Source organism: Oncorhynchus keta, chromosome 30 (genome assembly GCF_023373465.1).
Source record: "Oncorhynchus keta strain PuntledgeMale-10-30-2019 chromosome 30, Oket_V2, whole genome shotgun sequence".
In the NCBI taxonomy this organism is placed as follows: Eukaryota; Metazoa; Chordata; class Actinopteri; order Salmoniformes; family Salmonidae; genus Oncorhynchus; species Oncorhynchus keta.
Window position 1 is genome coordinate 55,079,400 of NC_068450.1, and position 24,247 is coordinate 55,103,646.

At 47.8% G+C, this 24,247-nt stretch overlaps 1 protein-coding gene across 1 annotated transcript in view; it reads left to right on the forward strand.

Annotated features, from left to right (window-relative positions):
• LOC118369993 (bromodomain adjacent to zinc finger domain protein 2B-like) overlaps window positions 1-20,669 on the forward strand; it is a 95,079-nt gene extending 74,410 nt beyond the window's left edge. Inside the window, 29 exon segments of the mRNA XM_052488603.1 lie at window positions 76-663; window positions 1,866-2,598; window positions 2,752-3,036; window positions 3,962-4,022; window positions 4,124-4,232; window positions 4,549-4,650; window positions 5,157-5,385; window positions 5,480-5,572; window positions 5,691-5,752; window positions 5,879-5,944; window positions 6,575-6,640; window positions 6,852-6,896; window positions 7,249-7,275; window positions 8,731-8,796; window positions 9,081-9,221; window positions 9,679-9,933; window positions 10,280-10,503; window positions 11,924-11,998; window positions 12,070-12,364; window positions 12,492-13,445; window positions 13,640-13,919; window positions 14,244-14,399; window positions 15,107-15,267; window positions 15,488-15,816; window positions 17,616-17,751; window positions 17,957-18,103; window positions 18,322-18,665; window positions 18,864-19,007; window positions 19,161-20,669. Of these exon segments, the coding sequence (XP_052344563.1) occupies window positions 76-663; window positions 1,866-2,598; window positions 2,752-3,036; window positions 3,962-4,022; window positions 4,124-4,232; window positions 4,549-4,650; window positions 5,157-5,385; window positions 5,480-5,572; window positions 5,691-5,752; window positions 5,879-5,944; window positions 6,575-6,640; window positions 6,852-6,896; window positions 7,249-7,275; window positions 8,731-8,796; window positions 9,081-9,221; window positions 9,679-9,933; window positions 10,280-10,503; window positions 11,924-11,998; window positions 12,070-12,364; window positions 12,492-13,445; window positions 13,640-13,919; window positions 14,244-14,399; window positions 15,107-15,267; window positions 15,488-15,816; window positions 17,616-17,751; window positions 17,957-18,103; window positions 18,322-18,665; window positions 18,864-19,007; window positions 19,161-19,317 (6,330 nt within the window). The 3' untranslated portion in view covers window positions 19,318-20,669.
• The last annotated feature ends 3,578 nt before the right edge of the window (window positions 20,670-24,247 follow it).

Consider the following 24,247-nt stretch of genomic DNA (forward strand, 5'->3'; position numbering starts at 1 on the left):
TGGTAGTGTGTAGATACTTGTCTGTGATGTGCTCCGGGGTGAGCTAACAGTGGGCTTCCTCTCCTCCCTCTCCAGATCGGGACACTAAGCTCGGGCATGAAGGAGGCCCAAGACAATAGGAACAGCCTGCCCCACAGCCTACACTCCGACCCCCCCACCCTGGTCCCCTCACAGCACTCCCCCTCTACCCTGTCCCAGAGCTCCCCCCTGTCTCTCCAGACCTCCCGGCCCAGAGAGGAGGGTCTCCAGCAGCACCTCAGTGTCATCCAGTCCACGGGCCTAGCAGCCAGCTCCAAGCCCCTGGCCCTCCTCACCCAACCCCGCAGGGAAACCTCCCCATCAACCGTCTCTGCCTCTCCAATCCCCCTCATCACCTCCCCCAAAGGACGCACCACAGCCTCCCCCAAGCCGCCCAAGCTTCTGCCCTCCTCGCCGCAGCACCCTCCCCTGTCCCTCTGCTCTTCCTCCAAGCCCCTGTCGGTGCCCTCCCTGGCCCGCGCTGTACCCCTGTCCTCCTCGCCTCAATCCTTCCCTCTCCTCACGTCGCCCACGGCCAACTCCCAGCAGCCCAAGCCTCTGAAGACACCTGGCAGTGGGAAGGCTAGTAAGAGGAAGTTGCTGGAGGAATCACTCTCTCAGATCAACGAATTCAGGCTCAAACAGGTTGGTCCACTGTCCTTTCTGCCACTAGCAAGGAGTATGGTACCAAGAGTATCAAGTATGACTTGCCTAGTTAAATAAAGGTTAAACTAAATAAATACACGTTTTAAAAAATCCTAGTATTCACACAGTAGCTCTTTTTCCCATAGTCAAATAATACCACAGATTGGTAACTGGCTAGTTTAGCTTTTCACCTAATTTGGATAATCTAAAAGCGGTCGAACATGAAACGGTTTCTCCTTTCACAGTTAGAAGGTTGTTCGTAGTTCATGGTAACACTGTAGACGAGCTGCAGTAAGAGGGCTGCTTCCAGCCAGAGAGAGTCAGAGAGGGAAGTGGGAGTCCTGTCTGAGTCATTTGATTGGGTGTCCTGCTGTGCTGCTCAGCCTGTAAACCAAAAGGTTAACCAAAAGGTCAATGCTTTTGGCCTCATTACCTCAGCAAAGCAGACGGCACATATAGCTACTGTATGTATTTATTACCGTTTTACTCTCCATTAAACACATTCACAACTAGATAGAACATATACACATTTATCATCTTCTGCAGTGCATTGTGGACCTCTCGGATGTAGTCGAAATGGTCATTGAAATAGTAGTTCATCGATTAAGCTAATTCCTATGGCTCCGGCCCCCTAATTGGAAATCTAGCCTTTTCCCCTGTTCTATTTTACCGGTGCTGAGGTTATTTTTTAACCAAAGGCCTCGGCATTCCCCTAGTGGTTCAGGAACTGTTACTGTATTACATGGTCTGTGAAATTGATTTGTTTCACTTGATATCACATCTAGTTGAATGTACATGCCGAAGCCCTAACCTGTGTTTGCTGAAACACGGTGCAACGCCAAATGTGACTGTCGTTCTATAAAATCTGCCATTATGCTGTTTAAAGTAAAAACCCAGATGCATGACGCTAACACTTTTCACAGACTCATAACTGTAGTAATTTAAGTGAGATACGGGAACTGGAAGCTGCTTTCCAGCAGCTTTACTCTTTACTATGTACAATGCCTGTGGTTATGGCCATGTTTATATGCCATTGTCTCCAGGCTTCTGTCCTCGGCACAGTGAGACAGTGAGCCAGGCATTGTGCTTCATCACCAGCTTGAATAATCAACGTAGATGTAAATTGACAGCTGGCACAATTATGCTGTTTTCTCTTTTCTTTTCCCTTGTTTTATCCCCCTCCCTCCCACCCGCCGTTCCAGTCTTTACTCTCGCAAGGCCAGACTTTCCCGGCGGCACAGCCCAAGAAGCAGCAGGGTCACAAAACCTCTCGGAAGGCTGCTGGGGTGACGTCATCCTCCTTGCCGCCCCCCAAGCTGTCCTCCTCGGAGAGTCCGTGTGGCGGTGGCAGAAGCACAAAGTTGCCCCCTGCTCCCCTCCCCCCTCCCCCCCAGAACAACCACTCCAACCTCTTCCTGTCCAGCGCTCTCCTGGGCCTAGCTGCCCACCCCAACGGAGTCATCCAAAGCACCACGGCTCAGGACGCGCCGCTAGCCCTTATCACCAAGCCCCGCAAAGACTCCAACAAGGACCTCTCTCGGGCAGGGGCGTCTCTCTCACTGCCCGTCAACCTCAGCACTGGCGTACGGGTCCACTCGGCCTCCTCTCAGGGCCTCCCGGCGCGGCCCGCTACCTCACCCTCACCGGCCACGGCCCGGGGCCCCAGGAAGATCAAGGCCCCCAAGGCCCCTAACCTCCAGGTTCAGGCCCATGCCCTGGCCCCCATGGCAGCCTGGAAGGGCCTCTCTCAGAGTCACCTGGTGCAGTCTCTGGTGGACCTGTTCAGAGGGGCCGAGGCCGGCCTCCCAGGTCTCCCCGGTCTCCCTAGCAGCAAGGACTCGGACGACTCTGTTGAGGATGACGACGACGACGACGACGATGATGATCTGGATGATTTGGAGGATGATGAGGAGGACTCGGATGACAGCTTGTCAGGTTAGATACCGTTCTGACCATCCTAATGGAAGGCACATGCAATGTTTTGTAGTGTACAGATTTCTTTGTTGTTGGGGGGGGTTATGGTGATGTACAGCAGTGAACACCATTCAACCAGTGATAACCCCTCTCTTTCTGGTACCCTCCTCTCAGATTCTGACAGTAACTCGGACAGCGACAAGGACGTCTCCGGTGGCAAACTGAAGGACCCAAGGCTGAAGCTGCCATCGTCAGGTTCCGTCTCCAAGAGGGAGAAGACCCCACTCAAGCTACCCAAAGGCCACGCCTCCTTACTGAGCAGCACAACCAATCACACAGCCGCCAGCTGCTCCCCACTCAACCTGCAGGTCATCAAGACGCCCAACATCGTCACCAGCTCCAGTGCCTTGGCCTATCACAACTCTCCTTCCTCCTCCTACTCCCTGGTCACGCCCCCAGGTAACCGCAGGCAACACTCCTTAAACTTCTTTATCTACTCTGCCAAAGCTACTCATACAGCAGAAGCACAAAAGTGTTGAGGACACGTAACCACACTGGAATAGCTAAGCTCACCATTATATGCTATCATCTTCAGATGGTTGTGGGGAGAGAACAGGAAGAGGAAACGGGGGGGTCTATCTATTTTTAGTTAGCCGGGCGGTTGGCCTAACAGGCCTGGGTTCCTGTAGGTGCATGTCCTTGGGCTTAACAGGCCTGACAACTTGTTTGGCACTTCTGTCATGCCCGAGTTTTCTTTCTTTCTTTCTTTCCCCTCTCCTCTCCTTCCTCTCTCTCTCAGCACTGGGAGATTACCCAGCTTAGGAAAGGAAATAACACACACACACACAGACACAACAAGGAAGACTGGAATTTTCCAACAGAGATTCCAATCTTCCTAAGCACATTTCAATTCAACATGTTTTGTTGTCCATCAAATTCACATTGGAATGTCAGTGATTTTTTTCAGGACATATTTCAGTCATTTCCTTAAGTTGCTTTCAGAGCACGGAGTTTCTCAATACTCTACCTGGTTAATTAAACGGAACGCAGAAACAATGAGGCACTCTCATGACCACAGCTGGTGGGTTGGAGACACAGTGGCAGCCCCGTTTGTCTCAGACAACGAAACACTGCTCATATTCAGCACTGTGGTGCTGTGGCTATGGGTGGGTATTTTGGGCAGTAGCTCTGCGTGTGGCTGTAGCTGGGTGTTTAGGGCTATGGAGAGAAGGCTTTGACTGTGTATTGTTCAGTCTGACTAACGGGTTCTCTCTCTCTCTCTCTCTCTCTCTCTCTCTCTCTCTCTCTCTCTCTCTCTCTCTCTCTCTCTCTCTCTCTCTCTCTCTCTCTCTCTCTCTCTCTCTCTCTCTCTCTCTCTCACCAGGCGCAGGGAAAAGAAAGAGGGTGATGGATGAGCAGGAGTTGAGGATACCTCTGGAGTTGGGGTAGGTCGAGTGGACACGTGATTTGATAGGCTCTCTCTAGCAATGGCAAAGCCTCTGGCATTCGGTCACTCACAGTTTCCTTCCGTCCGTGTGTTTCCCAGCTGGCAGAGAGAAACGCGGATCAAGAGCGCGTCCGGGAAGATGCAAGGCGACGTGGCGTACTACGCTCCATGCGGGAAGAAGTTGAGGCAGTACCCAGATGTGGTGAAGGTAAAGAGTAAACCCTACCCCTCAGACTAGCCTTACGCTAGCAACTAGCCTCACCCTCACGCTAGTGCTCACTTAGCATCAACGCTAACCCCTGTGACCTTAACATGAGAAGAGCTGGAAACCTTTTAGCGCATTTCCCCAATCCCTTCCTCTGCCTACTAAAAGCTGACCTGTCGTTAGAGCATTCTGATTCTCACTGTGCTTTTGCTCAATTTCCCCCCTAATTCTTTTGATGCTTAGTAGTTGAAACACTTTTACATACTTTCACATTGGATATCCCTTGTCTCACCAAACGTCATTATTTTCTCTTCTGTAGTATCTATCCAGAAATGGAATAAGTGGCATCACACGCGATAATTTTAGCTTCAGTGCAAAGATAATGGTTGGTGACTTCTATGAAGCCAGAGAAGGACCCCAGGTGACCTCTTTCATCTATCTATTGCCCGTTAAAATGTGTTTATTTCCTCTTTTCATGTACAGTAGAAACTGTATAGTGACTTAAGCAGTTCAGGGGACATTGATAGAAATCAGCTATAGACTCCAGTAGTCCTACCGCCTAGCCCCCTTTGTCTTGGGAGTCATTTAATAATCCGTTGACATTACTTCCACAGGTGACCAGTCATATACTGTACAGTAGGATAGTATAACTAGCTGAATGGGGAATGGAATGCATTGTAGTGGTGTTCATATCACAGGTAGAAATTGGGCCATTTTCCGGTTCTTAGCTTTGTAGTCCAGTAATAACACTATGCATTGCATATTTTGATCTGCCCTCTTTTCTGTCAGGAGTGATCGATCTAAAGAGTCAAACCTAGAGTAACAGTAGAGTAATCAAAGCAACTGAAGTATGTTAAAGCCGTTTATTTACCCACACGACACTAACTGCCCCTCTACCCTGTTGTTTCGCGCCTGTCCCACCCTCAGGGTCTGCAGTGGAGCCTGCTGAAGGACGAGGACGTCATCCCTCATATCCTGGCCATGGAGGGCCGGCGGGGACGGCCCCCCAACTCAGAGCGCCAGCGCGGGGCCGAGGGGGGAAAGGGCTCCCGGAGAAGGAAGGGCCGGCCGCCCAACGTGGGAGAGGGTCTGGCGTTGGGGGCCGAGGTGCCTAGCCCCAGCGAGGCCAAACTCTTACGCAAACTGGAGGCCCAAGGTGAGGAGAAGAGAAAAAAAATGAAAAGATCTGTGAATGCTACCTACCAAACATGTTTGGTCACACAGTAACGTTCCATCACCTCTCTCTGCAGAGATAGCCAGGCAGGCGGCCCAGATGAAGATGATGAGGAAGCTAGAGAAGCAGGCCATGGCCAGAGCAGCCAAAGAGGCCAGGAAGCAACAAGGTACACTACACTACATCTAAGTGTATACACTATTCCCCACTGTCCTCTTGTAGAGATGTGCAGTAGCACTGCTGCAAACCATTTCTTAACACCTAAGCCCCTAAAGTCTCTCTTTCAGCCATCATGGCGGCCGAGGAAAGGAGGAAGCAGAAGGAGCAAATGAAGCTCATCAAACAGCAGGTAGGGCATTCTTTACGTGACACCACTTCCTGTCAAACCGTCCCGTCTGAGGTATCCTTGTTTTACCAGTGCACCACCGTTTGGTTTGCATAGTGTATCGATCCACCTACCTCTGTGTTTCTCCAGGAGAAGATCAAGCGTATTCAGCAGATCAGGTTGGAGAAGGAGATGAGGGCACAGCAGATCCTGGAGGTACTACGGTCAACTGACCCAATACCGAACATATCCTCTGAATTAGCAGAACGTCACTCCTCAAACTGCATCCCAGAGCCTACTCTGTCCATGGGGTTTTAAGCTTACCCAAGCCCATTACTGAATAATACCACAGTGTTGGAAGGAGTAAAGCATCATTCCACATGGAACTAATGCTAAATTGGTCTTGGTTGACGGCTGTTGAATATTAAAATCGCTGTCTCCGCTAGCTGTCTCAGAGTTAGACCATATTTAAATTAGACAGAAATATTTGTATTTTATTTTATCAGACAACAGCAACAGTTTAGCATAAGTGGGTGGCGAAAACCATTTTTTCCCCCTCCCTTGCACACACAATTACACTGTAGGAGCTCCAAAGTATTTTAGCAGGACTAAATCAAATTTGAGTTGACACGGTTGGCAAGCCACTCTTAACGGGATTTTTTTTGTTGCTGTTTGCAAATACATATTTAAATGATACTTGATTCCCTCTCTGTGTTCTACACATTTGACTGGCACGTGAGGCATACGTTTCATGCGGTGCGAAACTGCGAGGTGGCATGTGTCCGTCAGTCTGTCTGTCCAGATGTCTGGCAGTGAAATGACATTTGACCCGATTTGCATTCGCAGGCTAAACGGAGAAAGAAAGAAGAGGTTGCGAATGCCAAAATTATGGAAGCAGAGAAACGAATAAAGGTGAGAGTTTGTGTTACACACAGCATCTCAATGTAAACCAAAATGTCAAAGCTTTTTCCAGATGAGATGTGTCTGACAATGAGATTAGGCATGAGCTGTAGCTCCTCTGTAAAATGGTCTGAAATCCCATCAGCCCTAGTGATTTTCATGATGGCTGCTGCATGAAAGTGTATTGATTTTCTTCCCTCATCTTTTCTGTCTTCCCCTGAAGGAGAAAGAAATGCGAAGACAGCATGCAGTCATTTTGAAGCACCAGGTACGCAGCGCTTTTCAGCAGCAAACCTTTTCTCTTCTGACATGATTGAAATTATACTAAAAACCATATACACTTCAGCTAGATCAGTGTTTACAGGGTGTGTGTGTGTGTGTGTGTGTGTGTGTGTGTGTGTGTGTGTGTGTGTGTGTGTGTGTGTGTGTGTGTGTGTGTGTGTGTGTGTGTTTCAAGGTTGTGTGTAACTAGGTATTTTATTAAACTCTTTACTGTTTCTCTTTGGTCAGTTTCCATTCTATTGGGTTATTTCTGAACTTTGGGTATTTTTCTGCTAAACAATCTGTTTTTTTTTGCTGTCATTTCTGTTCCATAATACTTTGCCAACTCTCTCTGCCAGGAGTTGGAGAGGCATAGACTAGATATGGTATGGGTATGTTTATTTTTGTACATCTAACACCGCATCGTGTTTCCTGGTTGTGATATGGTTGTCATAGCAATGCATTAAGTGTAGCACTGGCTGCAGTCATACTACATTATTCTGCATGGCTTTTCAGCAAAACAAACAAACACACACACACACACACACACACACACACACACAAACAAAAACAACAACAGTGTGTCGCCTCCATCTGCTATGAGACACCTGACCTCGCTCCGCCTACAGTGGTTTGGTACCTCCCCCCGTACTCCCCAGAATGCATTGCAAAAGGCGGCCAAGCCCTGCCATGCTCACTCTTACTGTCTGAAAGTACACTCCTCTCGATGAGTCATCCATCACATCCATCGTCTTGCTGTTGTTTTTGAGTGGCTGTGAGTGCTTGAGTTTTCCAGTTCCAGACATTGAGCTTGTGTCCGTCTCCGTCCACAAAGAGCTGCCCTTTAACCTGTTACGTCCCATTGAGTCTCTGAGGTTGCGTCTGAAATGGCATAGTGCACTACCTCATAGTGCACTACTTTGGTCAAAAATAGTGCACTACATAGGGAAGAGGGTGCCATTTGGAATGTAGCCTGAGTCGTTCTGCTGCTCTGTTCTTTATCTGTACCTGCCTGTTTTCTCCAGCAGCCTCACTGGCTGTCTGTCTATTGCTGTACCTGCCTGTTTTCTCCAGCAGCCTGACTGGCTGTCTGTCTATTGCTGTACCTACCTGTTTTCTCCAGCAGCCTGACTGGCTGGCTGGCTATTGCTTGTTGAGCGCGTCTGTTGCACACGATTAGAGCCAGGAGTTTTTCCTAACAATATCAACCTGAGCAGGAGAAACTCCTGGCCCCTACATACTGTATTTATGCAGCTGACACCAGAGGATCTGTTTCATTGCCTTCTATCTGTTTATCACATCACTGAGTTCCCCATCCCTTCCAGACAGACGGTCACTGTCCTCGCTTTGCCTTGATCAAATCCTATTGGTTTACAATAAAACATTTGGAGACAATCTATCCTCAACCAGGCAAGTCTCCTTGTAAGACCCATAGGTTTAGGCTATTTTCAATCTGGAACGGCTATCAGCTAAACAGATGGATGATACACAGAGCAATGTTTGTTTTCATCCGACTGGCTTGTGGCTATGATGACTCCGTCATTTTGCGTTTGTTCCGTCAGCTTTTTACCTAGAGGCATCATAGCTTGACCCTAACTTCTCTTTTTTGACCCCGTCATCGCCATCTACCGCATTCTCCCTCTGATGCTTTCTGGTTGTCGTCATTCGTACCGTTGTCTTCTTAACCTCAGCTTCAACTGTACGTGTTGCCGTATGTGAAAACCTCGCCATGATGGAGGTGAATGGGAGTTTTCCTCCTTCTGTCCACCTCTCTGACTTCACCTGTGGAGGTTACACCTTCTCCGGTGTGTAACGTGTGTGTGTTTTCTCTGCTCTGCTAGGAGAGGGAGAGGAGACGGCAACACGGGATGCTCATGAAGGCGGTGGAGGCTCGCAAAAAAGCAGAGGTAGGTGACATACAACACACACACACACGTGCGTGCCAGAAGGTCCCACTCCTTCCTGAACCCATTCAAACCCTCTCTCCTCCCTCTCCTTTTAATTTCTTCAATACACTAACTGAGTCAAAAGAATGGCCCTCGAGCACTTTTTCTTTGAGTGTGCAGGCAGGGGCGCCGGGCTGAGTTCTAAAACTACTCAGCAGACTCGGCTTGACATTCTTGTCTGTTCTACCGCCACTGGCGTGAGCCCATTAACTCTCCCCTCCTCTCTCCTTCTCTGGGGCCCTCAGGAGCGCGAGCGCTTGCGGCAGGAAAAGAGGGATGAGAAACGCCTGAACAAGGAGCGGAAATTGGAGCTGAGAAGGCTGGAACTGGAGATTGCCAGGGAGCTGAAGAAGCCAAATGAAGACATGTGTCTGGCCGATCATAAGGTAATAAATGACCCATCTTGCCCATGATTCAGTCCTGCGTGATGTCTGAAGGGTGACATCATTAAAGGGACCTGGCTTTCCAAGTTGTAGGCGGCTGTTGCATTTAGTTACATTTCTTTTGCTTTATGTATATTTGAACTGACAAGTTAATATTGTCTAGGTTTGGGTTATGGGTGGTTAAGTGCATTGTATCATCGCAATGGTATCGGTTGTGTATCATATGTGAAACCTGAGTACTGGATACGGTTTGTGCTGTACACTGCCATCAAGTGGCTAAAGAGAGTAATGCATAAGGAGGGACGAGATAATATCCCCCACATGTTTACTAATGAAAACTTTTTTAAAAAGTTACCATTCAGAGCCATGTGATTCAGTCATTGACATTGCAATATGTTAGTCGCAGGGTGTCATGTGAGATCCTAAACATTCCTCCTTCTCTCCTTACCTTTCATTCCAGCCTCTTCCAGAGTTTTCCAGAATCCCTGGCCTGATCTTGCCGGGGGGTGCGGTGTCTGACTGCCTGATGCTGATGCAGTTCCTACGCGGTTTTGGGAAGGTGCTGGGCTTCGATGTGGGGGTGGACGTACCCACCCTGGGCATGCTGCAGGAGGGCCTGCTCAACGTGGGAGACAGCATGGGACACGTCCAGGACCTGCTGGTCAGACTGCTCTCCCTGGCCGTGTGTGACCCTGGACTGCCCCCTGGACACAAGGTGAGATACTGTACATGTACAGGAACATACCAAGCAGGCTCTCACATAGGTGCAATAAAAACCTACACACTTTGGTCCAATTTCCCAGACACAGGTTAAGCCTAGTCTTAGACTAAGAAACTAAGAAGCACTTTCTATGGAGAATCTCCACGGAACATGCTTTTTAGTCTAGGACTTAATCTGTGTCTGGGAAACCAGCCCATTGTCTATGAGTCAACACTCCCCTGGAAAGTATACCTGGAACCACTCTATCACAACCCCCAACCCCCCTTACAGACCAAGACCATGTTGTCTTTCCCTCTATCTTCAATGACTCACCCGTCCTGTCTCTCTCCTCTCCCCCCAGACCAAGACCATGCTGGGGGACCATCTGACCAACGTGGGCATCAACCGGGACAATGTGTCGGAGGTGCTGCAGATGTACATGGGGGCCTATTGCGGGCAGACTGACCTGGCTGAGCTGGCCCTCAGCCTGAAGACCAAGGCCTTCCAGGCTCACACCCCCGCCCAGAAGGCCTCCATACTAGGCTTCCTGGCCAATGAGCTGGCCTGCAGCAAGAGTGTCATCAGGTAGGAGTAAAGAACAGGAGACGCCAAACATTGAAATAGATAAGGCTGCAGCAAGAGCGCCGTCGTCAGGAGAGAAGAAAGAACAATTGAAACGAAACAATTAAAGGTCAGGTTCTATCTGCAGCAAAAGCGTTGACAGGTAGGAGGAGTGATGCTGACCTGCCAGCGTTGTACATCACACAGGCCTCATACCAGTGGAGCTACAAGGGAATAGATTATTGGGCGTAAGGAGATCAAACATGGAATCCAAATATGGATTCCATGTTTTTACTGGTTTTACTTATAGGATATGCAGACAACATTTCACAAGCATGAGATGGCATCCTTGTAGATCCTTGCATCGTCGTCCCTTCCGGTCTTATTAGGTGGAGCCAGTGTGAAAGGTTTAGTGTACAGGAGGCGTCCATACTGTTGTGAGCCTACTGCCTTTTAGCTCCTTACAAATAATGCCGTTTAGTTGACTTCACTCAGCTGCTAATGCTGTCGTGTTTTATTAATGCTGTGTAAGACTCTGGATAGATCAGCTAATCTGGAGTGGGATTCAATTTTGATATAGAGAGAAGCCAAATACATCAATTATTCACGAGAGAGAGAGAGAGAGAGAGAGAGAGAGAGAGAGAGAGAGAGAGAGAGAGAGAGAGAGAGAGAGAGAGAGAGAGAGAGAGAGAGAGAGAGAGAGAGAGAGAGAGAGAGAGAGAGAGAGAGAGAGAGAGAGAGAGAGAGAGAGAGAGAGAGAGAGAGAGAGAGAGAGAGAGAGAGAGAGAGAGAGAGAGAGAGAGAGAGAGAGAGAGAGAGAGAGAGAGAGAGAGAGAGAGAGAGAGAGAGAGAGAGAGAGAAAAAAATTGTACTGTTTGTGTTAACTAGAGGTAACTGCCGAAATAAAGGAAACACCAACATAAAGTGTCTTGCTAAGGTGTTGGGTCGCCACGAACCAGAACCGCTTCAATGCACCGTGGAATAGATTCTACATGGGTCTGGAACTCTATTAGTGGGATCTGACACCATTCTTCCACAACAAATTCCATAATTTGGTGTTTTGTTGATGGAGGTGGAAAACGCTGTCTCAGGCTGAAGAATATCCCAGAAGTGTTCAATTGAGTTGAGACTGGTGATTGAATCAGCCATGGCATATGGTTTACATCGTTTTCATGCTCATCAAACCATTCAGTGACCACTTGTGCCCTGTGGATGGGGACATTGTCATCCTATGGGGACATAGCCATGGTAGCCAAAATAATGGCCAGCATTTTCATACATAAATCCTAAACATGATAGGATGTTAATTGCTTAATTAACTCCGGAACCAGACCTGTGTGGAAGCACCTGCTTTCAATATACTTTGCATCCCTCATTTACTCACTGTTTCCATAGTTACCTGTACGTGTGAACTGACATACTGTATCTTTCTCTGTTTCTACAGCGAGATTGACAAGAACCTTGATCACATGACCAACATGAGGAAGGACAAGTGGCTGATCGAGGGCAAACTCAAAAAGTAAGTGTTGTGTGTGTTGACGGGTGTGTGTGTGCATCTGAATGCTCATCTGTGTGTTTCTCTCTCTCCAGGTTGAGGACCATCCATGCCAAACGGACCGGGAAAAGAGATGCCAGCATGGGAGGGGAGGAGGCCCAGCCCCTGGGTACGCCCTCCTCTGGCTTCAAACGCAAGAGAAAGGCCGGAGCAGAAAGCGACGACGACGAGGATGAAGACGAAGACAGCGATGACCTGGCCGATGAAGATGACGAGGAAGAGGAGGAGGAGATGAAGAAGGCGAAGAAAGTGGAAACGTGTGACGAGGACGATGGGGACCAATCAACTAGTGTGGAGGAGCTGGAGAAACAGATAGAGAAGCTAGCCAAGGTAAGTCCTTCCTTCCGGGGATCTGACAGTTCCATCTCCATGGAAGAACAATACTAAATAGTTAGATATTATTGATTCATTGATTTAGTTATAACTCAGGTCATGGCGTTGTTGCTTGGTTTCACAGCAACAGCACCAGGTGAGGAGGAAGCTGTTTGAGGCATCCCACTCCCTGCGCTCCATGATGTACGGCCAGGACCGGTACCGCCGGCGCTACTGGGTTCTGCCCCACTGCGGAGGGGTCTTCATCGAGGCCATGGAGAGTGGAGAAGCTGCGGGGGAGCTGGAGAAAGAGAGGGAGAGGAGGAGGGCGGCAGCAGGGGACGTGCACATCAAGGAGGAGCCTCAGGAGGAGGAGGTGCAGAAGAAGAATCCTGGGGGCGTCGGCGGGGAGGAGAGGAGCGTCTACACCTCCGTGCGGTCAGAGGAGGGGAAGGAGGAGAAGAAAGGTTCTCCCAATCTTTTCCTCTTGCATCCGGCCTCTCTCTCCAAACTGACCACGCTGCTCGACGTCGCTAAGGACGTTGCCAAGGAAATCCGCGAAGCCAAGGCAGACCTCCGCCCCAAATACAGCCCAACACCACCGTCTGTCACCACGACAACAAAAACAACACCACCATCCGATAAACCTACAAGCCCCTGTGTGTCGACGGCGCCCAACCTGCCGTGCGAGGAGGCCAAACCCGGCTACCCCACCTCCACCTCGTCCCCCTCCTCGTTCTCCTCCCTCCTAAGCCCCCCACCCCAGCTTTTCAGCCCTATAAAGACCTCCACCCTAGCCCCTAACCCTCCACAGCTCCAGTACCTCCCCAGAGACCAGCTCCTCAGGGTCCTGACAGAGAGGAGCGGTCACTGGTTCAGCCTACTCCCCCGCTCCCCCTGTGACGACTCCTCCCTCACCACCTCTCCCTCCCCTGGGCCCGGCCCTCTCCAGTCCTCCCCGCTGCCTTCCTCCAGCCTCACCCGGCCCAGGTCTCCCCCGGCTTCCCCCGCCCTGCCTCTCACCCCCTCGGCAGCGTCGGCCTCAGCCAGCCCCCACCACCCAGCTGGCTTCATCAACTACCCTCTGTCAGCCCTGCAGGTCAGTACTATGCCAGGACAGACCCCTTGTCCTAATGATTTATACTGGTAGTAGAAACTCATCATGGAAGATCCTATGAATAAATGTAACATCAGAAAAATGGAGGTTCTGCTTGAAGCTACAGGCCTAAGTGTATTGATACACATTAGTTTTTCTGATCATGATATTGAAGTGTCTGTATCTCCCCCCTCTAGGTTAAGGCTGGAGGGTCGTTGCTGAGTCTCTCAGCGTTCTGCGGTGGCTGGCCCAGTGGAATGCTGAGCCCCAGCCAGCTGCCCTTCTGCAGCAGCCCCCTGCCAGGCCACTCAGGCCTCAGCTCCGTGGAGGGCAGTGCCAATGCGCCGCCCAGCGTCTCCAGCAAGAGCGAGTCGCCCGTTCCTCCTTGCGAGAAGCTCTCGTCCACAGTGCCCTCTCCCGCCATGATGGAGGTGCCCAAGCACTCGGACCACCCCACACCACGGCCCATCCCCGAGGGTGAGCGTGTGTGCGTGTGTGTGTGCGTGTGTGTGTGCGTGTGTGCGTGTTTGTGTGTCATGAGTCATCTATTTATTCAGTTTATTCTATTTATTCAACCTTTTATTAATTCACGAGTCATGAGAATGAATAATTTGTTTTGAATTTGTTTTGTTCTACTGGGTGGAAGAAAGGAATCTCTTGAGGCGCGAGAACAGCACTGGAGTGTGTTCTGTATCAGAATACTATAGATCTATTTCAAGGGGGCATTATATTGTCTTAAGTAATTTTTCTGAAACATTTCCATATGTTTATTTATTTATATGTGTGTGTGTGTGTGCGCAGAGATGCTGTCAGGCTGGTGGCGGGTGTCAGACATTGAGGAGCTGCGCTCCCTGGTGGGGTCCCTCCACAGCCGGGGAACCAGAGAGAAGGGCCTGCACCGACAGATGCACAAATACATGGAGCTCATCCCACAGGTCTGCACCAAGCACCGAGACGGTGAGTACTGTGTGTCTGACAGTCACTCAAGTCAGTTGGTTGGCTGGTAGGTCCCTCACCCAATCTTTAGCAATCTGCATAGCCTTTACAGAGTAGATTTAGCCAACAGATCCCAATTGATATGAATGAATAAAGTAGCTTTGATTTTGTGTCTGTGAAACTGAGCAGCACTCCGACTGGCAGGCCCCGACTTTCACAAAGACTTTTGTGTTGGAGTCTGATTGAGCACTGTGTTATGACAGCTCTGAGTAGTTATACCCCTACTGAGCACACTCCAAGCCCCTGCGCTTCACAATGAATTGACATTTGGTACATGACGCATGACTGACTGCTCAATATGAGTCTGACATCAAAGCCAGATTAGTTAACGTTCGTGTGGTTTCTGATTGAACAGCTCTTTGTGTCTGGATATTGAATTCTTTGTGTGTGTGTGTGTGTGTGTGTGTGTGTGTGTGTGTGTGTGTGTGTGTGTGTGTGTGTGTGTGTGTGTGTGTGTGTGTGTGTGTGTGTGTGTGTGTGTGTGTGTGTGTGGTTTTGTTGTTGCGTTAGAGAGGGAGTAGCGAGCGACAAAAAGCAAGTCTGTGTGTGTGGGTGTTGGGTCTGGTGTGCAAATAATATGCACACACACACACACAATATGCAATAATACACACGTCTATGGAATATATGACTGGTCTCTAATGCCGTCCTGTCTCCCCAATGTGCAGCGGCCATGATAGAGCTGTGTGAGCTGGAGGAGAGCCAGGTGAGTGTGGAGTCAGTGCGTGGGTGGTGTGTGGAGGAGCAGGCCATGGAGATGGACATCGCTGTGCTGCAGCAGGTGGAGGAGCTGGAGAGGAAGGTCACCACCGCCAGCCTGCAGGTCAAGGTAAACAACAACAACAACGACATCATTAAATGTGTAGCTTTCTTTTATTATAGCTCTCATCCCTATCCATTGGAGAAAATATAGGCCTCTGTTCGAAAGTAATGAATAGTAGCGGTGGTCACTCGCTAACCTTTTCAAGTCTGTTAACCAAGATCTAGTGAATAGGTTGTTGTTTAAGTTTGAACCTAAAGACTACATTTACCTACCATTCCCTGCGCAGGGCTGGATGTACCCCGAGCCCCAATCAGAGAGGGAGGACCTGGTCTACCACGAGCACAAGCCCCTCCCCAAACACCAACCAGCGGCGGGCGGCGCTGGCGACAAAGACCAACCGGAGGACAAGGCGGACCACAAGGCGGGCGGCGTGGTGCGTCACGCGGACAACCCTCTGGACATAGCGGTGACGCGGCTGGCGGACCTGGAGAGGAACATCGAGAGAAGGTACCTGAGGAGCCCCTTAGGTACCACCATTCAGATCAGGCTGGATAATGTGGGGGCTGTCGGTACCGTCACTGTCCCCGCTCCCTCCAGTAGTGCTGACAGGGAAGGGTAGGTCATCCACTCAGCATTCAACACTTCTGTGTGCTTTTTTGTTTCATTTTTCAAAAAGACATCTACCTATGCTGTCCTTTTTTTGGGGTGGGGTTTTGCATCTTTTATTGTGTATTTTCATGGTTGTCTTCTGGTTTGGGGTTGACTCACAGTGTGGTGAATGTTTTTTTCCTGCTGAGTTTTTCTGGCTGTCTGCATGGTGTTCTGCGTCAGTAATCACGGCATCCACCTCGTCCCGTCTACCATTCTTTTTCCTCCTCTCCCGGCATCTGCATGGGCGTCACTCCTGCATGGCAGTGTGTGTACCTGTACCCATATATCCCTGCTGCCTGCCCCCCTCACTCACTCACTCACTCTCAAACCGGTGTCTGTCTGCACAGCTGCAGCTTCAGCGAGTTGTGGTGACAGTGGGCGTGTGTCTGTGTATGGGCGTGTGTCTGTGTATGGGCGTGAGTCTGTGTATGGGCAAGTGTCTGTGTATGGGCGTGTGTCTGTGTATGGGCATGTGTCTGTGTATGGGCGTGTATGGGCGTGTGTCTGTGTATGGGCGTGTGTCTGTGTATGGGCAAGTGTCTGTGTATGGGCGTGTGTCTGTGTATGGGCGTGTGTCTGTGTATGGGCGTGTGTCTGTGTATGGGCGTGTGTCTGTGTATGGGCAAGTGTCTGTGTATGGGCGTGTGTCTGTGTATGGGCGTGTGTCTGTGTATGGGCGTGTGTCTGTGTATGGGCGTGTGTCTGTGTATGGGCGTGTGTCTGTGTATGGGCGTGTGTCTGTGTATGGGCGTGTGTCTGTGTATGGGCAAGTGTCTGTGTATGGGCGTGTGTCTGTGTATGGGCGTGTGTCTGTGTATGGGCGTGTGTCTGTGTATGGGCGTGTGTCTGTGTATGGGCGTGTGTCTGTGTATGGGCAAGTGTCTGTGTATGGGCGTGTGTCTGTGTATGGGCGTGTGTCTGTGTATGGGCGTGTGTCTGTGTATGGGCAAGTGTCTGTGTATGGGCGTGTGTTTGTGTATGGGCGTGTGTCTGTGTATGGGCGTGTGTCTGTGTATGGGCAAGTGTCTGTGTATGGGCGTGTGTCTGTGTATGGGCGTGTGTCTGTGTATGGGAAAGTGTCTGTGTATGGGCGTGTGTCTGTGTATGGGCGTGTGTCTGTGTATGGGCGTGTGTCTGTGTATGGGCGTGTGTCTGTGTATGGGCGTGTGTCTGTGTATGGGCAAGTGTCTGTGTATGGGCGTGTGTCTGTGTATGGGCGTGTGTCTGTGTGTCTGTGTATGGGCAAGTGTCTGTGTATGGGCGTGTGTCTGTGTATGGGCGTGTGTCTGTGTATGGGCGTGTGTCTGTGTATGGGCGTGTGTCTGTGTATGGGCGTGTGTCTGTGTATGGGCGTGTGTCTGTGTATGGGCGTGTGTCTGTGTATGGGCGTGTGTCTGTGTATGGGCGTGTGTCTGTGTATGGGCGTGTGTCTGTGTATGGGCGTGTGTCTGTGTATGGGCGTGTGTCTGTGTATGGGCAAGTGTCTGTGTATGGGCAAGTGTCTGTGTATGGGCAAGTGTCTGTGTATGGGCGTGTGTCTGTGTATGGGCGTGTGTCTGTGTATGGGCGTGTGTCTGTGTATGGGCAAGTGTCTGTGTATGGGCGTGTGTCTGTGTATGGGCGTGTGTCTGTGTATGGGCGTGTGTCTGTGTTGGAAAGCGAATGATTGAGTGTTTATACCTGCCTGCATGAGTCCGCGTCCGACTTTCCGTATTCCCGTTTGTATGCGTCCATCCCTCTGACATCTGCGTTGCCTTCCACAGGGGCGAGGAGGAGGTGGCCCATGGGATGAAGGTGTGGAGGAAGGCCCTGGGCGACGTCCGCAGTGCCGCCCAGCTGGCCATGTGTCTCCAGCAGCTCCAGAAGTCCATCGCCTGGGAGAGGTCCATCATGAAAGTGGTGAGTAAAACCTCAACGACTGTAGCTGGCTGGCACGGAATTTCAATATGCTAGTGAAGTGAACACTGTGTGTCATTGGAGAGCATTTGAATCCCAAGACCATTTCAAGTCCCGTAGGGAGTGGATTCCAATGTAAATCTTGGTAAATGTTGGTTCGAAAATCCACCCCTTGGTTTTGAGGTGACACTGCGTTGTCTGCTTTCAGTACTGTCAGATCTGCAGGAAGGGTGACAACGAGGACCTGCTCCTGCTGTGTGACGGTTGTGACAAAGGGTGCCACACGTACTGTCACAAACCCAAGATCACCACCATCCCCGAGGGGGACTGGTACTGCCCCGCCTGCATATCCAAGGTGACCCAAACTGTCCAGGCCACTGTTCAACATTTACATATCGTACTTTACTATAGAAGTATGTCGGCCACGCGTATCAGACATGTACCTCTACATTATGTACCTGTCATTTTCATATCATATATTATTTTTCAAAGTATGTATTTCAACAACACTGTGTACACAATATGCCAAGTGCCATTGCTATGTAAGTACAACTGCATGAATCCTCCCCTCAGGCGAGCGGCCCGTCTCCCAAGAACAAGAAGCCGCCGAGCAAACCGGTGGCGGGTGGAGGCGGGAAGAAACCCACCGCTGCCGAGGCCAAGCGGAACGGGAAGCAGGCCGGCAACAGTAACGGTAACGTGGAGGTGTCAGAGGAGGACTCTGCGAGCGCCAGCGGCACCCCGAAGAAAGGAGGAGGAGCGAAAGAGCCCCCCAGCAGGAAGAGGAAAGGAGAGGAGAGCCCCGCCCCGTCCCAGGCCCCGCCCACACCCCAGTCACCCAGTCTGGAGAGCCCTGTGGTGTGTGTGAAGAGAGCCAAGACAGCCAGAGACAACAACAGAGACCTTGGTTTGTGCAGGTACTGTACTCCTGTACTACACCATAAATCTTTGACTCATTTTCTCAGCACAAGTGTCAGCACTTGAAATCAGCGAGCTGCTGACGGAAATGCAGATGCGGGTTGTAAATGTATTTGCCGGGGGCATTGCAATGTACTGTAAACACTTGCACGAACATATTCCCTTCGTGACGTGTGTGTGTGTGTTATCTTCTGCAGGGTGCTCCTGGCTGAGTTGGAGCGTCACCAGGATGCCTGGCCCTTCCTCAACCCCGTCAACACCAAGGGGATCCCTGGCTACAGGAAGGTCATCAAGAAGCCCATGGACTTCGCCACCATCAGAGAGAAGCTCGTCAGCAGCCAGTGAGTTCACTATTAATATGACACTGTTACTATCCACTCCCTAGTAGTCATACTATGACTAACCTCGGATCTCGTCACGTAACCAGGAAAAGATAACACAACAATCGAGTGTTTTACTCATTTACTCGAAATGATCTGTTCCTTTCGTTTCAGGTATCAGAATCTGGAGACTTTCATTATTGACGTCAACCTGGTTTTTGATAACTGTGAAAAGTTTAATGAAGACAATTCAGACATCGGGCGAGCGGGACACAACATGAGGAAGTTCTTTGATAAGAGATGGACAGAGCTTCTCAATGAAATTAACTAATCCATTAATTTGGGTGTTGTTTTACCAATCATCATCACTGTCTCGAACCAGACCTCCAGTAACATTATTTGACATTTCATAGCGGAGGCACCACGTTTTTGGGAACGAAAAGATGATGATGCTGGTCCGTCTGTACTTTGGGACGAACCCGGGGCAGTTAAAGTGAAATGTCAACAGACAGACTTGTAACGCTGGTGTTGCTACAGTACAACAGGGATCCAAACACCCAAAGAGTCCCACACAATTTCAACCGGGTGTCTTAGTGCAATACCATTTCCTGTTCAAGATCATTGCACTGAATCCTCATCCTGCTCAACCACCCAAGATGCATCTGCGGTAGAATACTTTCCACTACTTGTAAATAGACGTTTTATTTTTATTTAATCGTATTATAGTGAATGTATTTAATTTTTTAATAATTATTTATGAATCAATAAATAAAAATAAAAAAAGGTCCACATCATTTTCTATGAAAAGGAAGAATCAGCTCAACTGCTTTGAATCGAAAGGAATGTCTGTCTTTGTGTTTAACTTTTTTTTTTTTTTTTTTTTTCTCCCCAAATATGAAACAAAGCCAAGAAAAAGAATGACTGTTTACACTGTTCTATGCTTTTGGGCATCAGAGGACTGTAATCATTACGTTAAAACTGTATAACTGCATTTAATTACAAAAATTGCAGAAAAACAGTCAGACAATGGTGATACATGTGTATATACTGTTTATTAATGTCAATATTCAAGTCTTGTTTGGAACGAATTGTTTAAAATATCAGATATTGTTTATGCCTTAGAATGATTGTAGCATTCTATTCTATTTTAGTGAAAGTGATAAAAAAAAACATTATAAATATTGTTTGTACAATATATACATATCCTCTGCAAACACTGTGGTATCCTTAATCTTGGTAGTGCCTACCCTTCCAATAGGGGTGTAGGGGATATAATTTTTTGGTTTTGCCATTTTTATGATGACATTATTTTTTATATATAATTTCAATCCAACATGGCCTCCAAAGTCTGACAGTGACACAGTAATATTTCCTCTCCATACAGAAAGAGAAAAACAAACAAACAACATTAAAGTATTTTTTTTGTCTTCCCCCCCATGAAACATTTCCCCACATCTGCCTTGCCACAGTACAGAGGACGTAAGGCCATTTGTAACCACTGTGTTTGAATCTTGCTGTGTGTCGTGGCCTAATGGAGGCAGCTAGAGTTTTTTGTACCCAAGTCAGAGTACTTGAAGTTACTTTATTTAAGATATTGTGGAAAAATAACATCATTCTTTTTGTAGGAGCTTTATTTTTCACTAGTGTGTGGCACGGACCTATTAAAGGATGTTTTTCAACCTAGTTTCACTCTGGGTGTGTTATTTCCCCTATTCTACCGACCCTGTGTCATGAGTCATGCCATTTTAATTTGGATGATGTGAGTGGGGAGGAGAATACCTTTTTTAGTTTTGAAATGCTTTTGGGTAGAACATGAATGTAGTACCCATTCCATATTTTGGCCCCTATAATCACCTACTTCTACTAGCCCTTTTGTTCACACAAATATACAATTGTTTGATACATCTAGCCTAATGAACAATAGGGTTTAGATTAGAATCTAGACTTTGGAGTTGGAGTCGTTTTAGATCTGTCAAATACTGAAAGAGTAGCCTACAAGGAGAACTTGAGAAGAGTTAGAGGCTGCCAGAGAAAGTGGGAGATGGAGCCTATCGTCCGAGTCCACTGCAGTTTGTTCTCTTCGTTGTTGTTTTTTGCTGTCATTGTGAATGGGTTTAAGGCTGTATGGACATGATTGATGGATGGTCCTCCCCCAGATTAAAAAATAATAATTGATAACGCATTTCCTGCATTTTAAAGGCCCAATGCAGTCGTTTTTATCTCAATATCAAATCAGTTCTGGGGAACAATTAAGTACTTTACTGTAATAGCTTTCCATGAAAAGTTTTTAAGCAATCAATGGAAGTGACGGGCATGTGAACATCAAACCAAATATGGAGTTGATTTCAGGTTATTTTGGTCACAGGGATCACATGGCCCTATCCCTTCCACAGTGATCATATGTCCCTATCCCTTCCATTGATTTTTTAGCTAGTGATGGCTAAAGTTAGCTAAGTTTGTAGTGGCTGTTTAAAGAAAAAAAAGAATTTGTCCTGGCCCATAGACTACTTGCAGGGTGAGGAACCATGTAACATCAAGTTAAAAAATCATGAACTACTCCTTTAAGTAAGTAAACCTTGGACAAGTAAGCCTTTGTATTAGGCAACTTAATGTACAAGTACACCCCCTGGACGGATGCTAATATGTAGCAGGGCCTTACCCCCAATCCACCTATTTAATGCTGAGTGCCAGGTAAAGAGGCATCAGGTCCCAATTTTAGAGTCTTTGTTTGGACTTGAGCAGGGATCGAACCAACCTTCCAATCTCAGGGTGGACACTAACAAAAATAACAAATAGATTTGATTCAATCTATCCATTTGTATAATTGAAAAATGTTTATGGCCAAAAGGACATCCTTTGATAGACAATAACTTTCGTATTTTCATGAGTGTTTGAGTTTAGGTCACAGGAGGTTGGTGGTACCTTAATTGGGGAGGATGGACTCGTGGTAATGGATGGAGCAGAATAAGTGGAATGGTATCAAACACATGGTTTCCATGTGCTTGATGCCATTCCATTTGCTCCGTCCTCCCCTCAGCAGCCTCCAGTGGTTTAGGTCCATAACTGTCCTCTATCTGCTTACACTGCTTTCAAGGTAAGGCAACGTGTTTCTTTCTGCGTTTCTCAAACTTTTTGTGCCAGGGACATGGCCTTCTCCCTCCGGGGAGCGCTTGGGTAAAACATGATTGACAACCATCTTTTATTCAAAATACCTATTTTTGTATGTGTTTTCTCTATAACTAGGCCTTCAAGGCCTATATTAACACATATAATTGTTTTAAGATAGTAATAACATGACCATCAAGCTATTCAATTCTCTACTGGACACCTGGGGGTATCAGATCAAAAAGTAATGTGTAGAAATTATTTGATGAAACTTTTGAATTTGGCCTTACTGGCATCACCTCAATAAGTGCATTTAATAATATACAAAGCTATGTCATCAGGTAGCTCAAATGTCAGTATGAAGGATTAATACAAGAGAATATGTTCTCAGTCAATTTACCTGGTAAAATAAGGGTAAATAACTAAATGTATGGTTTGTAGTGACTAACGTAACCACTAACGTTCTATGAACAAAGCGATGCATTCATTTTTTTTTTTTTGGGGGGGGGGGCAAAATAGCCCTCTTGAATATTGGAGGGGACGTGTCCCTGTCACTTATATGCCGACGATGCCTATGTTTAATGTTTAATGAAAATAGCAACATTTATCATCGATAAAGAGGTCTGTTTGGAACCTCTCTGTACCGGCTCTGTGGCAAACTGGGGTCTCAATGCTTCACATACAGTTGAAGTCGGAAGTTTACATACACCTTAGCCAATTACAGCTAAACTTAGTTTTTCCCAATTCCTGACATTTAATCCTAGTAAAAATTCCCTGTTTTAGGTCAATTAGGATCATCACTTTATTTTAGGAATGTGAAATGTCAGAATAATAGAAGAAAGAATTATTTATTTCAGCGTTTATTTCTTTCATCACATTCCCAGTGGGTCAGAAGTTTACATAGCCTCAATTAGTATTTGATAACATTTCCTTTAAATTGTTTAATTGGGTCAAACATTTCAGGTAGCCTTCAACAAGCTTCCCACAATAGGTTGGGTGAATTATGGCCCATTCCTCCTGATAGAGCTGGTGTAACTGAGTCAGGTTTGCAGGCCTCCTTGCTCGCACATGCTTTTTCAGTTTTGCCCACAAATTTTCTATAGGATGAGGTCAGGGCTTTCTTAAGGCCACTCCTCCAATACCTTGACTTTGTTGTCCTTAAGCCATTTTGCCACAACTTTGGAAGTATACTTGGGGTCATTGTCCATTTGGAAGACCCATTTGCGACCAAGCTTTAACTTTAACTGATGTCTTGAGATGTTGCTTCAATATATCCACATAATCTTCCTCCTCATGATGTCATCTATTTTGTGAAGTGCACCAGTCCTTCCTGCAGCAAAGCACCCCCACAACATGATGCTACCACCACTGTGCTTCACGGTTTGCATGGTGTTCTTGGGCTTGCAAGCCTCCCCCTTTTTTCTCCAAACATTATGGTCATTATGGCCAAACAGTTCTATTTTTGTTTCATCAGACCAGAAGACATTTCTTCAAAAAGTACAATCTTTGTCACCATGTGCAGTTGCAAACTGTAGTCTGCCTTTTTTATGGCGGTTTTGGAGCAGTGGCTTCTTCCTTGCTTAGCGGCCTTTCAGGTTATGTCGATACAGGACTCGTTTTACTGTGGTTAGAGATACTTTTGTACCCGTTTCCTCCAGCATCTTCACAAGGTCCTTTGCTGTTGTTCTAGGATTGATTTGCACTTTTCGCACCAAAGTACGTTCATCTCCAGGTAGACAGAACGCATCTCCTTCCTGAGTGGCATGATGGCTGCGTGGTCCCATGGTGTTTATACTTGCTTTTACTTGTTTATACTTGTGTACTATTGTTTGTACAGATGAACGTGGTACCTTCAGGCGGTTGAAAATTGCTCCCAAGATGAACCAGACTTGTGGAGGTCTGCAATTTTTTCTTGGCTGATATCTTTTGATTTTCCCATGATGTCAAGCAAAGAGGCACTGAGTTTGAAGGTTGGCCTTGAAATACTTCACAGGTACACCTACAATTGACTCAAATGATGTCAATTAGCCTCTCAGAAGCTTCTAAAGACAAATCAAATCAAATGTATTCATACAGCCCTTCGTACATCAGCTGATATCTCAAAGTGCTGTACAGAAACCCAGCCTAAAACCCCAAACAGCAAGCAATGCAGGTGT